Source organism: Terrapene carolina, unplaced genomic scaffold, assembly GCF_002925995.2.
Source record: "Terrapene carolina triunguis isolate 2854851 unplaced genomic scaffold, T_m_triunguis-2.0 Scaffold62, whole genome shotgun sequence".
NCBI classification, from domain to species: domain Eukaryota; kingdom Metazoa; phylum Chordata; order Testudines; family Emydidae; genus Terrapene; species Terrapene triunguis.
The window spans coordinates 50,627,115-50,641,146 of NW_020664413.1; the positions used below are offsets into that span (position 1 = coordinate 50,627,115).

At 41.9% G+C, this 14,032-nt stretch overlaps 1 protein-coding gene across 1 annotated transcript in view; it reads right to left on the reverse strand.

The window, feature by feature from the left end:
- The window catches only part of TMEFF2 (transmembrane protein with EGF like and two follistatin like domains 2), a 169,105-nt gene that overhangs the window by 143,841 nt on the left and 11,232 nt on the right, over window positions 1–14,032 (reverse strand). Inside the window, exon 4 of the mRNA XM_024195282.3 lies at window positions 11,605–11,631. Within this exon, the coding sequence (XP_024051050.1) occupies window positions 11,605–11,631 (27 nt within the window). The remainder of the gene's footprint in view (window positions 1–11,604; window positions 11,632–14,032) is intronic.

Genomic DNA, 14,032 nt, shown 5'->3' on the forward strand with positions numbered 1-14,032 from the left:
GGGGCTAGGGCGGGGCTCCTCCCGTCCTCTTTTTTGCTTGCTGAAATATGGTAACCCTAGCAAAGCCTGCTACAAAGGTATAGCTATAAATTGCAGTGATAAGGAGCCAAAGGATATAGGACTTCTACTATTTGAATAGGAGAAATAGGACTTCTACTATTTGAATCAGGGTAAGAAAGCTGCCTTATGCTATTATATTTGATTTTATATTACACACTGAAATTCTATATGCTCTCACTATGCTCCATGACAGTGCTACAAGCCTCACTGAAGAGATTATAGACCAGCCTATTGTATCATATCTTCACCTCTGCGTGGATTACAAGTGACATCACCTTGTTTTAGCCAAACAGCTAATTAGATGCAAACAGACTTCAAAACTATGCACACCTTTTTTTTTAAAAGGCCACTAATCTAAATAAACTTAAGCCCCTCAATTTACTTCACTGCTATTTGTCTAAACGCATTACAAACATAGGACACAGGGCTATCTAAATTATGGTGGCTGGTGGTCATCTTAAAGTGGGGTTAAATGCAATGTAATATAATCTAGGAAGTCACTTTCAAATGCAAAGCAGTGAAAAGGAGAATTAGAGACTTTTTCCTGTTAGGTGAAGCTTTTCCATCTTCTATGCATGTCTTTGGCAAAAATTTAAGTTGGGAAAAAATATTTTGTTTCTTTGTAAGCCGCAAGTACACTGGCATAGTAACTAATTCTCCTGATTCCATACGACAGAATTTGTATGCAAGAGCAATCTCATTCTATTGTATGTATAATCTACAGTATATAGCCTACATTTATCCTCACGTTATCTATTATATACTATAACTAGATTCAGGATCTATACTAGAATACTACATAGAATATACTAGAACAACCACCAGGATTGCCAACTCCAAGCATTAAACAACCAGAGTCATGACATTTTCACAAGATAATTTTGGGCTCTTTTTATTTGCCTTCTGGCATTTAAGCCTTTCGGGTCCATTTTGTAGCTCACTCTCCAACCATGAGGCCTAGAAACTTTTTAAGTCAGAGTCTCATGTGATAACATGACTCAGAGCCCAGGGCTTTAAGACCAACATCACAAGACTCATGATAAAATTGTGAGACCTAGCAACACTTTAGCCTACAATTTTTAGTTTATCTGAACAGCTATGTGAACTGCTGTGGTATCTCAGGTCCACAATATACTCATTAAAAACTCTCTGTATGCGTCTTTAAACAAAGTCAGTCTGTTAAATATTTGAGATCCAATCGTACTTTCCCTGAATATGACAATTCCCATTGACTCCAAAGCTAGTAGGATAAGGGAAAAAAGCCTCAAGACAAAAGGGAATTTAAATACTCAAAAAACAGACTATCTTAAATTAACATTAAAGAATCTGACTGAAATTAGCACAAGAGTTAAAGCTTAAATAGCATATGAACATTGAGAGGATGTTTTCATCTTATTTGTGCTTTTAGATCCCATTGGAACTTCAAACCAGTCATACGGAATGCCAGCAAATAATTCAAGGAAGGGGCATAGTCAATCAAGCACTTACACTATTAAACCACAAAAGGTATAAGTAGGAGGCATACAGGGAACTAAGGCCTTGGCTACACTTGCGAGTTACAGCGCTGTAAAGCTTCCCCCAGTGCTGTAACTCACTCCCCATCCACACTGGCAGGGCACTTACAGCGCTGTATCTCCCTGGGTACACCGCTGCAGGTACTCCACCTCCCCGAGAAGCATAAGAGATACAGCGGAGTGGCTACGACTCACGGGTGTGAGTGTAAACGCTTGCAGTGCTGTACTAATACCCTTGTCAAGTGGCCAATCCTCTCCATTGTTGTGACCGGCTGCAGGAATGTAGAAGTGCCGGTTTCAAAGCTTGTATAACAGAGAAAAAGCAAACATTTTGCTGTTTGCTTTGAATGAGTGAGTGAATGAATGAGGGGGCCGGGAGTTCGGAACTTGCAAAGTAGAGTGCTGACATGCTCCAAAAAGCACTCTCTCTCCCCCCACACTCCCTGTCACACTCCACCCTCCCTCCCGCCCCCCGTTTTGAAAAGCACGTTGCAGCCACATGAATGCTGGGATAGCTGCCCATAATGCACCACTCCCAACACAGCTGCAAATGTTACAAGTGTGGCCACACCACTGCGCTGGCAGCTGTCAGTGTGGACAGACTGCAGCGCTTTTCCCTACTCAGCTGTACGAAGACAGGTTTACCTCACAGCGCTGTACAGCTTAAAGTGTAGCCAAGGCCTAAGTAATGTTTGCTCCCCTGCAGCTTTCCTCAGGCCCCAGTTCAGGAAAGCATCTCTATTCAGGATAGCACTTAAGGCCACAAAGTTAATGGGTCTTAAGCACAGGTTGGAAGTTATACATATGCTTAAGTGCTTTCCTGAATCAGGGCCTCTTGTGGTACTTAGAGTGAGTGTGAAGTACCCATTTTAAAGCTTTAGAGAAGCAGTTTCACTCCTTTAGGAAGAATGCAGGTAGCCAAAATTATGGGCTATATTCTCCTGATCTTCCACATTTCCAATAACTCTACTGTAGTCGAGAGACATTATTTCAGGTTTACGCCAATGTAACAGCCAAATGTGGCTCACTGTAATGGCATACCAATATGTATGTTGCATGAGCTAAGATGCTCTCTCTTTGATCTGTTTGCTGGAATATTATAGGATTTGTTTGAGGTTTTGATGATTTAGAGTGGTTTATGGCCTTTACATACAGCACATCATTAAAAGCATATTTTTGACTTTTATCTCAGTTTTGGTGTGGAGAAGAATTTCTGATTTTGAAACTAAAAATAGGCCATTTGAAATGAGCACTATGTACACTGCGGGATGTCATATTCTTTTTGATATAAGAAAATCACTTCCTTACACGCTTTCCTGGCATGCCATTGTCCCTGGAGGTTCAAATACTTAAGATAACTATCCATAAATGTAAGCGACTGAGTGCTAGGGGCAGGATGTTCTCACTCGAAGGGCCTCACTCCTGGAATTCACTTCCACCTCTAGTGTGCACAGATTTGTTTAATTTGTGCAAAAGTCTATTTCTTTTCCCAGGCTTTTGCATGAGTGACTGAAAAGGGGCAATGATAATCTTCAACTGCTGAGACTGGTCAACAGTTAGGGGAAACGCTGTATAGTTTAAAGAATATTTTCCAATGTCCAAAGTTAAAACAAGTTAAAATATAATGGGAGTTACACATTTAAGTCAAGGAGAGAGTATGGGAATATTCGCTAGGGTTTTGGACCATGGCAGGGAGAGTGGGGGAGCAGGAGAGAGCCAAAGTTAAAATGTACTAAAGCATCTCAGTGACTTAGGAACCTCAGTCCCATTTGCAAAAGTGATTTAGGCATTTAGGAGCTTAACACCATGTCTACACTACCACTTATGTTGGCAAAATGTTGCTCAGGGGTGTGAAGAAAACACAGTCGTCGTCCCCCCACCCTCGTCCCCGACCCCCCTCCCCCGAACAACAAAGGCATAAGTGGTAGTGTGCACAGCATGTGCATTAGCAGTTCCTTAGAACACTCTGATCTTGCTCAAAGAGCTCTAACAAACTGCTAGCACACATCAGCAGGTGGTACGCAGACAGTTAGACCCCGGCAGGCTACTGTGGGGTAGATTCACACCCCAGCTTGTCATGGTCTAATTGTTCCTGTAGACAACCTCTTATACTCCTAAGTACCCAAGTCACTTCTGAAAATGGGGACATTAGTGCCTTTGAAAGCTGTACCCCAAGCTATACACATATATTACAAAGAGGTTAACACAGTAAAAAAATAATAATTAGATAATGAAAACTGACCATTCAGATTGGTCACTTAAGATTTAAATATTCCCAGTCACTCTTGCGTTACACTCACTACATTTTCTTATCTTTTTGATATTGCCATAAAAATATACTCCAAATGAAATTAAGCCACAAAATTCCCTGTTTGATGCACTACAGTTATATATAATACACAAGATCAGCAAACGTTCTCAGGCCACATGATAGCGTACCTTATTATCTACAATGCCCAGGCACAAAAGGATGGGTGTTTCAGTCTTAAATCTCAATTCCCTTGCTTTTGTAGTTTAAATTAGCCCACTCACATTACTCTCACATATATACTGTGTGTATGTGTTAGTATCACATTTATACACTGATTAATTCTAGGCAATGGACACTCCAGCTTTTATAGAGTATTGTGGCTCGAGTGATATTTCGAGGAAGGGGTTTACAACAATATTCATTATGTTCTGCATAGCCCTGCCTATCAATCTATCTTGCAACAAAGCAGAATGGGGAAAAAAATTAGTATAAAAGCAACAGCACTGCTGAATTTAGCAGTTATTCATACCAAATTAGTACACAGACAAATACAAATGTAATCAGGTCAAAGTAACTGTTTGGTATTGGGAAAAGAAGATGATACATGAGGCTAAGTGTAACTGCTTGTTACCATAACTTGCTGCATGACAACTGGCCTTAAAATAAGTCAGATATTCAGGTTTTAAAGGGTTAATCTCTTTCTCTATTTTGCTTGAGACAAGAAGCCTGGGTTAATGCATTGGGATTACCTGCTCTTCTGAACAGTTTTATAACACACACCCTGACACCTCCAATACCTGCAGGAAAAGGAAGTCAGGGCCCCAGGTCTGAAGCTGGATGTGTGTCAGTGGACTCTCTGCTCACAATGAGCCCCCAAAACTTCAGTTTTTCCCAAGGGAGCAAGCAAAAAAAATGAACTAACAACATGACAGGGGAGAGAGAGTGCGCTCATGATTAATCACGATGGGGTGACAAAGTAGGAAAAATCCTAAGAATAATATGTAGGTCCAATTATTTGCTCGGTTACATTTGGGCAACCCCCTGGCCTATTGATAGGCAGCATGGTTCAACTGATAAGGCACTGGACTGGGATTCAGGAGACCTAGGTTTTATTCCCAGCTCTGCCACTGAGCCGCTGTGTGACTTTGGGCAAGTCACTTCACCTCTCTGTGCTGCTGTTTTTCCTTCCAACCTTTGTCTGTTAAGACTATAAGCTGTATGGGGCAGGGATTGCATTTACATGCTTCCTAGAAGAATGGAGCCCTGATCTCCATTAGAGCCTCTACATGCTATTGAAACACAAGTAATGAGGATATTGATTAAGTAAGTGACTTGGTTTCTTCACTCGACTTTATCCTAAACCATAATGAACATAAAATCAAGCTAGGATGAGAGGTGTGGAAGACGTGGGTCCTATCTAACTCCCCCTGAAGTCAGCAGGATTTCAACAGAAATTGAGCTGGGCCCTGAAATTAGTTCTATGTAGATGCTCGGATACTGCTGTAATGGGGCCATACAGGTACCTGGCTACCTAGTTATCCATTAGGAAGGAAAGCTGAGCAACAGCGAGATCTATAAATAGAGGTAAGGAAAGGGAAACGAAATTTCAGTGAAACAAGTAATCAAGGTGAGACTGTTCTGAGTACAGTACGGACAATAATAAAAATATTCCCTCTTGAGTTTGTCGCTGTTTTAAAGAAGCTAGGAAACAAGCAAGATTTCATTGTGAAGCATTTCAAGACAAATAAATGGGATTACTTTGGGTTCGAAAAAGAGTCAGCCATCTAAAGAATAACGTAGATTGAAAGTGAGTGGGAGCTCTTTAAATTATTCTTTTTCAGAATTCTGCATATGAAGTTTTTCACATCAAAGCAAGATTCTTTTTTTTATTTTTTATTGATTAGCCCTCTGCATTTGATTGACACTGCACCTTCCGGAGTACAGCTTATTTTATTTTTTTAAATAATTCCATCCCCTATTCCATGATCCACGATCAAAATGTAGAGGTGGCTTTTAATTCTATACCTTTATGTTTCCTTTTAGGAAGCTTTTCCCATAAGGGCAGGAAACTGAGTTTCAGCATATGGTGTGTTCATCATTCCACTGGGTTATCCAAACCATGAATGGTCAGGGCGTGTGGGCCCCTACACCTCAAATAGCATAAGAATCCCATGGCTCTCAGGACACTGGCAGAGGCCTTGTTTCTATGCACAGCTTCCTCTCCCCACTACTTCTGGAACATGGCTTCTGCAGGAGCTGTCACCCCTCAGGTTCACACAGGAGGGAGTCAGGAGCAGACTTGGGGGATGTTAATGGTACATGAAATCCAAATGGGAAATCCATAAAAGTCATTAAGGGACTATGCAGTGGAGAGCTCACTGAATCCAGCTGTGAAGGGAGAGTACAGCCTCCTCCTGTTAACCAGGCAGTAACATCTTAGGGGTGATGTGTGATTGTGCCCCCTACTGATTGAGTCAAGCCTTGTGTCTGCAGGGTTTGGAAAATTCACCATTAATAGCTGGACTGAACCTACCAGCCCGAGGTCGATATGAAGGCATTGAGGAACACAAGCAGTAAAGTCCTAGTAAGAAACACTCTCCCCTGTCACCTCCAGCTGCTGAAAAGCGAGGTAGTAAGATGCTGAGATTTCTGCTAAGGTGTTTTCCCTGGACCCATCTTGGTGTCTCCATCTGTTGTATTAGCCTTTGAGTAGAAGGTGTCAGATAAGTTTGCAGCTCCCCAACCCCCATTTGCTAGACAGGAGCAGGCACTTTATCTATTCAGCCCACTCCAGAGCCTCCTGGTTACTGTCTGAGGAGGAGATTTCCACTACTCTACTCACCTTCCAGACCCTTTTTAAAAATTCAACCTCCCCATAAATATCTTCAGAACCTGCCGCTCTTGCTGCTCATACGCTTCCCGAAGTCACAGGCAGCAATGGCACAATACTAACAAATTTTGACAGATTTGCTGACGCTTGGAGCCTTAGGAGTAGAAGCAGTGAAACTGACTGTTTATTGCACTCTGCTGCGGATTGGCAAGTCTATGAGTAGCTTGAGAGTCACTGGCGCTGCCAGTCTGCAGACTTGGGAAGACAATACTGACAATACATTTGGAAGGTTATTTTCAAAACCATAAGAGAAAAAAAGCTTAAGTAAAATCAAGAACGCTCAAATTATGCAGTAGTTGATGACTAAATTCTCACACTTGGCAAGGAAAACTTCCCACTCATCACCGTTGAGTGGATTTTTCAAGCCCTGCTCTAATGAAATCTAGAATTTGTTGTAGCCTTTATGACAGGATGTTGCCTAGTAAAGAATGATGTAGTGAGAGTGTTTACTTGACTTAGGTTTGGCTTCTCAAAGCACATTAATATACTTCTGTATTCTGAGAACTACATTAGCTGCCTATTAAATCTTGTATTATAGAAGGCAGCTTTGTAGACCTTTAAATGGATGCTCCAACTTGATCCCATCTACTTCACAGATCTATTTCTCTACTACCTGCCTAGCCAGGCCCTGAGGTCCTGTTCTACTTGTCTTTTGTGAACATCTGCTTTTAAACTCAAATTGTTTGGAAGTTATGTTTTTGCTTGTTCTGCTCTTTGAGTCTGAATTCATACCTCAGGAGAATGGCCAAGTTTGTTCCCTCTATATTTTTTATAAACAATCTTCAAATCATATCTGTTTTCTTTGGTGTGTGTATATATATAAAAATATTAATTTCATTTGACTCTGCATCTGAAAAATCACTTACATATCATTTGTGTGAAAAGCCCAACTTAAGTATAAATTGTAAGTACTGAATATACAGTATGAATCAGAAATCCTTCTTTTCTGTGCACTTTTGAAGACTTCATCCACATTCTGTAACCAGCTGTAAAAAGATTCTGCCAAGACAGAAATATATAGGCAAAATTTTCAGAAGTGACTAGAGATTTTGAGATTTCAGTTTTTTTGGTTGCCCACCATGAGACACCTTAAAAGGGGCCTGACTTCTAGAAAATCCGGAGTACCTACTATCTGAAAGTCAGGCCACTTTATAAGGTGTCTCAAGCTGGCTATGCAAAAATGGAGGCACCCAAAAATTAGTAGTCACTTTCTAAAACCATGAACATTAGTCGATAAATGTAATTCCTTTCCTATACTTTTAAATAAAACTTTAGCTGACTGAAAGTGAAATTAAATTACACTTTAAAAATTCAGATTTTTTTTTGTCTTCCAGAAGTTGGGGCAACGGAGGAAGAGAACTTCGACAACAATAAAAAAAATGCCAATTTACTTGTGATATGGCAACCAATGGTTGAGAAAAAAACATTAATTCACTGTAAGTTAACCCAACAACTTTATGTCCATGGCTCAGTTGGCTTTCTGTAGTTGTACAAAACATTTCAGACTATATGAGGCAATAACATGCCAATGGCATGGTTAGTCTTATCTACTGTGTGTAGGGTTTAAAAGGGTTTTACATAAGCATCTCTGGGTGAAAAGAAATGTAGGGGTCTGATTCCATCTCTCTTACCCCTGATTTACACCAGTGTAAGTTCACTGAACTCAATGTAGTTACAGTATAAAACTGGTGTGGGAGGAGAATCAAAACCTGTAAGTGCAAAGTATTATTATTAAAATTATCTAGGGTGAAACCCTGTCCCTGTTGAAATCAACGAGGGGGGGGGGGGGAAGAGACACCTCTGGCTTACTTTTTGCCTTAGGTGATGTTGTCTTGTTTTGTATTTCACATGGAATAGACAACATAATTAGTCTGGTGAGCCACAGAGAGCTGGCTGGTCCTATGATGTTAGCTCACCTCCTCATAAATCACCTGATAAATTACATAAGTAACGGCTAAATCCCATCAAATGACATCCCTGAAGTCATGAATGCAGCCTGGTTGGTCCATGAGACAATCTCACTATTAAGTTGTGATCCACATCATGTAAGATTTGGAGGGTCCCTGTAACAGGGCAGCTGCCTCCACAGCACCCCCTCATGACCAGAGGTCACTCTTCAGGGCCCCTTAAGAACTGCACATCACCCATCCAAAGGTACAAAACAGTCCCCTCCTGGGGTCCAACTGATTTAGTCCTGACACAGTCTGGCCCTCCGGGCCCAGCCTCCCATTCAATGTCTCTCTTCTCTAAGATCAGAAGTCCCCAGCCCTTCTCAGACCTGGCTGCCAGTCCAGTCATCACTCCTGTGCTTTACCAGGCTGGAGCTCAGCTTTTACACCCCTGGTGCCAGGGTCTTCCTCATTCTCTGCCACAGCTTCCTAGGCATCTCCAGCTTCCTGCTGCCCTTTGTAGGGGAATCAGCTGTCCTCCATGAGGCCCCATCAAGGTGGCTCAACACAGGTGGCTCCTTCAGAAGCAGGGTTGGCTGATCCCAGGCCACCAGCCCTTAAGGGGCAAGCCACCCTGTTACAGTCCCTGTACTAGCACAAGTCTGTAAGGTTTCCAACACCATAGGGGACTGTTTTAGGGAGAGGTTATGACTAGCCCCGATGTGACTACGCAGGGGACTAGAGGGGAGCAACGTTTTCTCTCCTTGCACGCTCACATTAGGCCTATTCAGATATTTGTTCTGGGTGCCGAGGTGGGTGGCAGTGGGGCAGGAATACAGGGGTTTTGCACCCTATGCTTCCCTAGGGACGAAGCCATGGTCCCACTCTCCTATGCACCAGCCAATGAGGCTGTGTTAGGACTAGTCACAATCTGGTCAAGTAATGATCCCTGTGCGACGTTACTGACATGAACTGGAACCGTATAGATCATTGTTGCAACCAAGGTCCTGTAGTGGCACCAAATCTTGTATAAAGGGTCAAATAAGGTGTCTAAGACAAGGTTATGGTTTGCTGGTTATGATTATGCTATTTTTACGTATGTATCATTTTTGTAGTTAAAAGTTATAACTATTGGCTCTATACTGTCTGTATTTCAAACTTGTGCTATGCTTCTGGGTGACATCCCAGACAATTTGGTGTCAGCATTGCCTAGCCTGCTTGATGGCCCATTAACGACCATCAGCTATACAACTGACCCATTGAAAGAAGGCAGATACACCTTGTGACTCAGCAAGGTATGCAGGGACATGCCTATGGACAGAATTCTAAGGTTTTTTCTTGCCATGTGCCCAAATGCTTGTCTTTGGAATAAAGAAAGAGGGGCCACATGACAAGAGACTATAAAAGGCAGCTGCCTCATCTCCATCTTGTCTTCAATCCTGCTTCTTACCTCTGGAGGGACTTTGCTACAATCGGAAGCTCTAAACAAATGACTGATGACCCATCCCAGCTGTGGATGTACTCCAGAGACTTGATTTGAACCTGCAGCTTATTCCATCATTGCTACAAGCCTGAACCAAGAACTTTGCCATTACTGTATGTAATTGATTCCATTTAACCAATTCTAGCTCTCATCTGTATCTTTTCCCTTTTATGAATAAACCTTTAGATTGTAGATTCTAAAGGACTGGCAACAGTGTGATTTGTGGGTAAGATCTGACTTGTATATTGACCTGGGTCTGGGGCTTGGTCCTTTGGGATCGAGAGAACCTTTTTCTTTTACTGGGGTACTGGTTTTCATAACCATTCATCCTCATAACGAGTGGCACTGGTGGTATTACTGGGAAACTGGAGCATCTAAGGGAATTGCTTGTGTGACTTGTGGTTAGCCAGTGGGGTAAAACCAAAGTCTTCTCTGTTTGGCTGGTTTGGTTTGCCTTGGCACAGAAACCCTGGCCTTTGGCTGTATCTGCCCTGCTTTAAGCAATTTGTCCTGAATTGGCACTCTCAGTTGGGTCCCGCCAGAACCAGCATTGTTACACCCTGCCCTACCACAGCCAGGGTGCTTGGGAGGCATTGTCCTTCTCTCTGTGGGGATGTTTACACTGCAATCCAAAGTAGGACTGCAGAACACCTGGATTAGCTTTGATCTAGGTCGCACAAAGAATAATAGCAGCAAAGCCATGACAGCCTGGGCTAGTCTCTCGAGTATCTACCCAGAGTCCTGGGCAGGTTTGTCTAGCCCATGCTGCTTTGCATGTTGCATTGGCTTGGGTATGTCCATGTGTGTTGCAGTCACACCTCTGTTTGTAGCACAGACATCCCCTTGGGCACAATGCATCCCAGTGCCTCTTTTGCAGCTATGCACGGTCTCTTGCTTAGGAGGACTGTGTACAAGATCTATGATCTAACTCAAAAATGTTTAACTAACAAATCACCACATACCATTTTTTAAAAACAAAATCTAAACTAAAGGCCTAAAATGTTTAACGTTGTCCCTGTAAGTAGTTAGAGTCTGGGGTTTTGTTGTGTTTTTTTTTAAAGCCACATCATCATTTTCCTACCAATGACATTTCTGCTTCATAACTACTACAAGAATGCTCTCTAGTACTGCAAATTATTGGGTTTGAATCCTCCAGGGGGAAGACTGACAACGCAGGGGGTTTCGTTCATGTTTTAAAAACAGGAGAAATATTATATTAAACTTAAAATAAATGAGTGTGCTAGAAACAGCAGATGGAGATAGAGCACCTAGTACAACTCATAAATAATACAGAATCCTCTCAGAAGTAATATGGTTGCTGAATTTCCCTAGAAAACGGCAGGTCTTTATGAGGTTTCAGCTTGCCTAAAATGCAAAATGTCACTTCAGAAAAACCTAAATGAAAGACAATACATAGCGTTACAACAAAACTGCAAAGCACATCCACTTACACTACAGAAAGGAGAAAGACCTTGTGTTTCTAGATAGACAGAGTAATATTAAAAGAGGACTCTTACCTCCATCCCCAGATCCTGAGCCTGCATCTGAAGAGAAAACACAATGAAATTTATATTCAGATGTGACAATAAGACCTATGAATATGTAAGGCAACACTGCTCAGTTAAATGTATCAGGGTGTATCTTATGTTTAATGTCATCCCTGGGTAAATTACAGAGATCTAATCTTTACATGGTTCGCTCAAGCCATCTTTCTGATGTCTGCATTTTCTTAAAAGTCTCCATAAAAGACAGAAAAAGCCCAAGCACAGGAGTGCTGTAATGTTCTCCTAAGTCTCTGTCTCATTTGCCGAGACTGATAAACCATCTTCTTCAAGAGCTTTGTGATTAACAGTTTTGCAAAGTTACTTTACTGTGCAATTTCATTCCTCCCTTACACACGCCATATTTTAAAAAAAAGAAAAAACTTTAATTCAGTGTTGGAACATATAAAAATGAATGTCACATATAGTCATAACAATCAAAGAGCTTTATAGATGTAAGAATATCAGAAATCTTTAATGACAAACACTGAGTCAGTATTCCTAACATAAACTGAATGCCTATGCAGTAAATAAAGGAAATATTTATAATGAATACCTAGTAAGCAAGCAAAACCTTTTTATAAAATTGCTAATCTTTCCTTCCTCTCTCCCCCACACACATTTTCAGAGTAACATTGAACATTGTCAGTTGAAATAATTAGTTTAATCCTTTAAAGGAAAGGTCAGAATTACAGACTCTCCTAATGGTTACTTGCTTGTTAAACCAAGTGCTTTGTCTTTAAATCCTTCAACTTAACCTGAAGAAATTTAGATGGACTGTTTATGTTTCCAGTTTTAGGAAGAGCACCTACATGAAATTATCAAGCAAAGAACTTCATTGAGAAGCATTCTTAACAAATCAATGTGTAAAAATGCACACAAATGGAGAGATGTCTGGCTAAAAGAAAATCTAAATTCTATCTCCATTTTCAGCAGTTTAATATAATAAAGGCATTGATGAAAGCAAAAGAGAAAGTTACATTATCAAGAGCTTCTTTTTACCGGAGAGCTCAACTCGCAAGCACTGCTCAGTGTCAAAGGCAGTTAGAAAGGCAAACGAAGAGATTGCAAAGGCAAGATTGTGATTCTGTTTGTATATCAAGAGTTGAATCCCAATTTATTTACGGTCAGATCTTGTTAATCTAAGTCAGTTTGTAAACTCCATCATTATTCAGATTAAAAAAAAAAAAATCTTCAGATTAACAAGACTTTTTTTTTGCCACAGCAGTGGGTTACCAATTAAATCTTGCAGCTTGCTAAACAAACAGACGAGCCACGTTACTCAATTATGTTGTTTTTTTAGCTGGCTAAATCTTGAAACTGTGGGCTTTTTCATAGTATGATCATAAACATCAGGGGCAATGAGTGGTTGGAATAGGGAATAAAATATGATGGTGCTCTACTACCTAGCATCAGGGGTGGCTCTATGTTTTTGCCTCCCCAAACATGGCAGTCAGGCAGCCTTTGGAGGCACATGGGTGATCTCAGGGTGATCTGCCGGTCCCGCAGCTTCGGTATACTCGCCGCCGAATTGCTGCCGAAACCGCGGGACCGGCGGACCTCCCGCAGGCATGCTGCTGAAGGCCGCCTGACTGCCGCCCTCACGGCGACTGGCAGGCCGCCCCCCGCGGCTTGCCGCCCCAGGCATGCGCTTGCTGCACTGGTGCCTGGAGCCACCCCTGCCTAGCATCCTTTGCAAACCCATATTTCCTAATCTGATTCTCCAATCTACTCCCCACTACACACCCTCTCCAGGCCAGCTGCTTAGTGAGAGGAAGGTCTCTTCAATCTCACACCACTACTGGCTTCTGGAAAGCAGAGGCTCCCCCACTCTCTCCCCTGCCTGGCAGCTGGGAAGAGATGAACACTAGCCTTTCTCCCCTTTATGTACTCCATGCATTTCCCAGCTGTTTGGAGGAAGAAGCTCCATGTTTTTCCTTTGTCCTTCTACACATTCATATCCAGACTCCACCAAGCCATCCTCAAGGGGTTTCTTTCTCACGATCCTCCCTTTCTCACCAGATGTTCTTAGTGACATTCCCTCCACTGTAGGGTGGGATTGCGCTGGTCCCTCTTACACCACCCTTGGGGGGAATCCAGCAGATTCCAAACCAGTTGGTTTAGCACTCTCCTCTCAGCATGATGGAATAGGGGTATTCTTGTGATTAACATTCTGCTCTCTCTGCCTACATCCAGTGAGAGATCCAGTAACTCCCCAGCAGCCCCAAGAAAAGCAAAGAGCACTCTCCGATAAGGCCCGATCTAAAGCCCCACAAAGCGAATTGAAAGATTCCCGTTGACTTCAGTGGGTTTTAGATCAGGTCCATAATTGATAAAAGCCTTGTCTTTGTGAGGAGGGAAAAAAGAGACCAAATGTTCAAGACTTCAGGAATCCCAGTTTTTT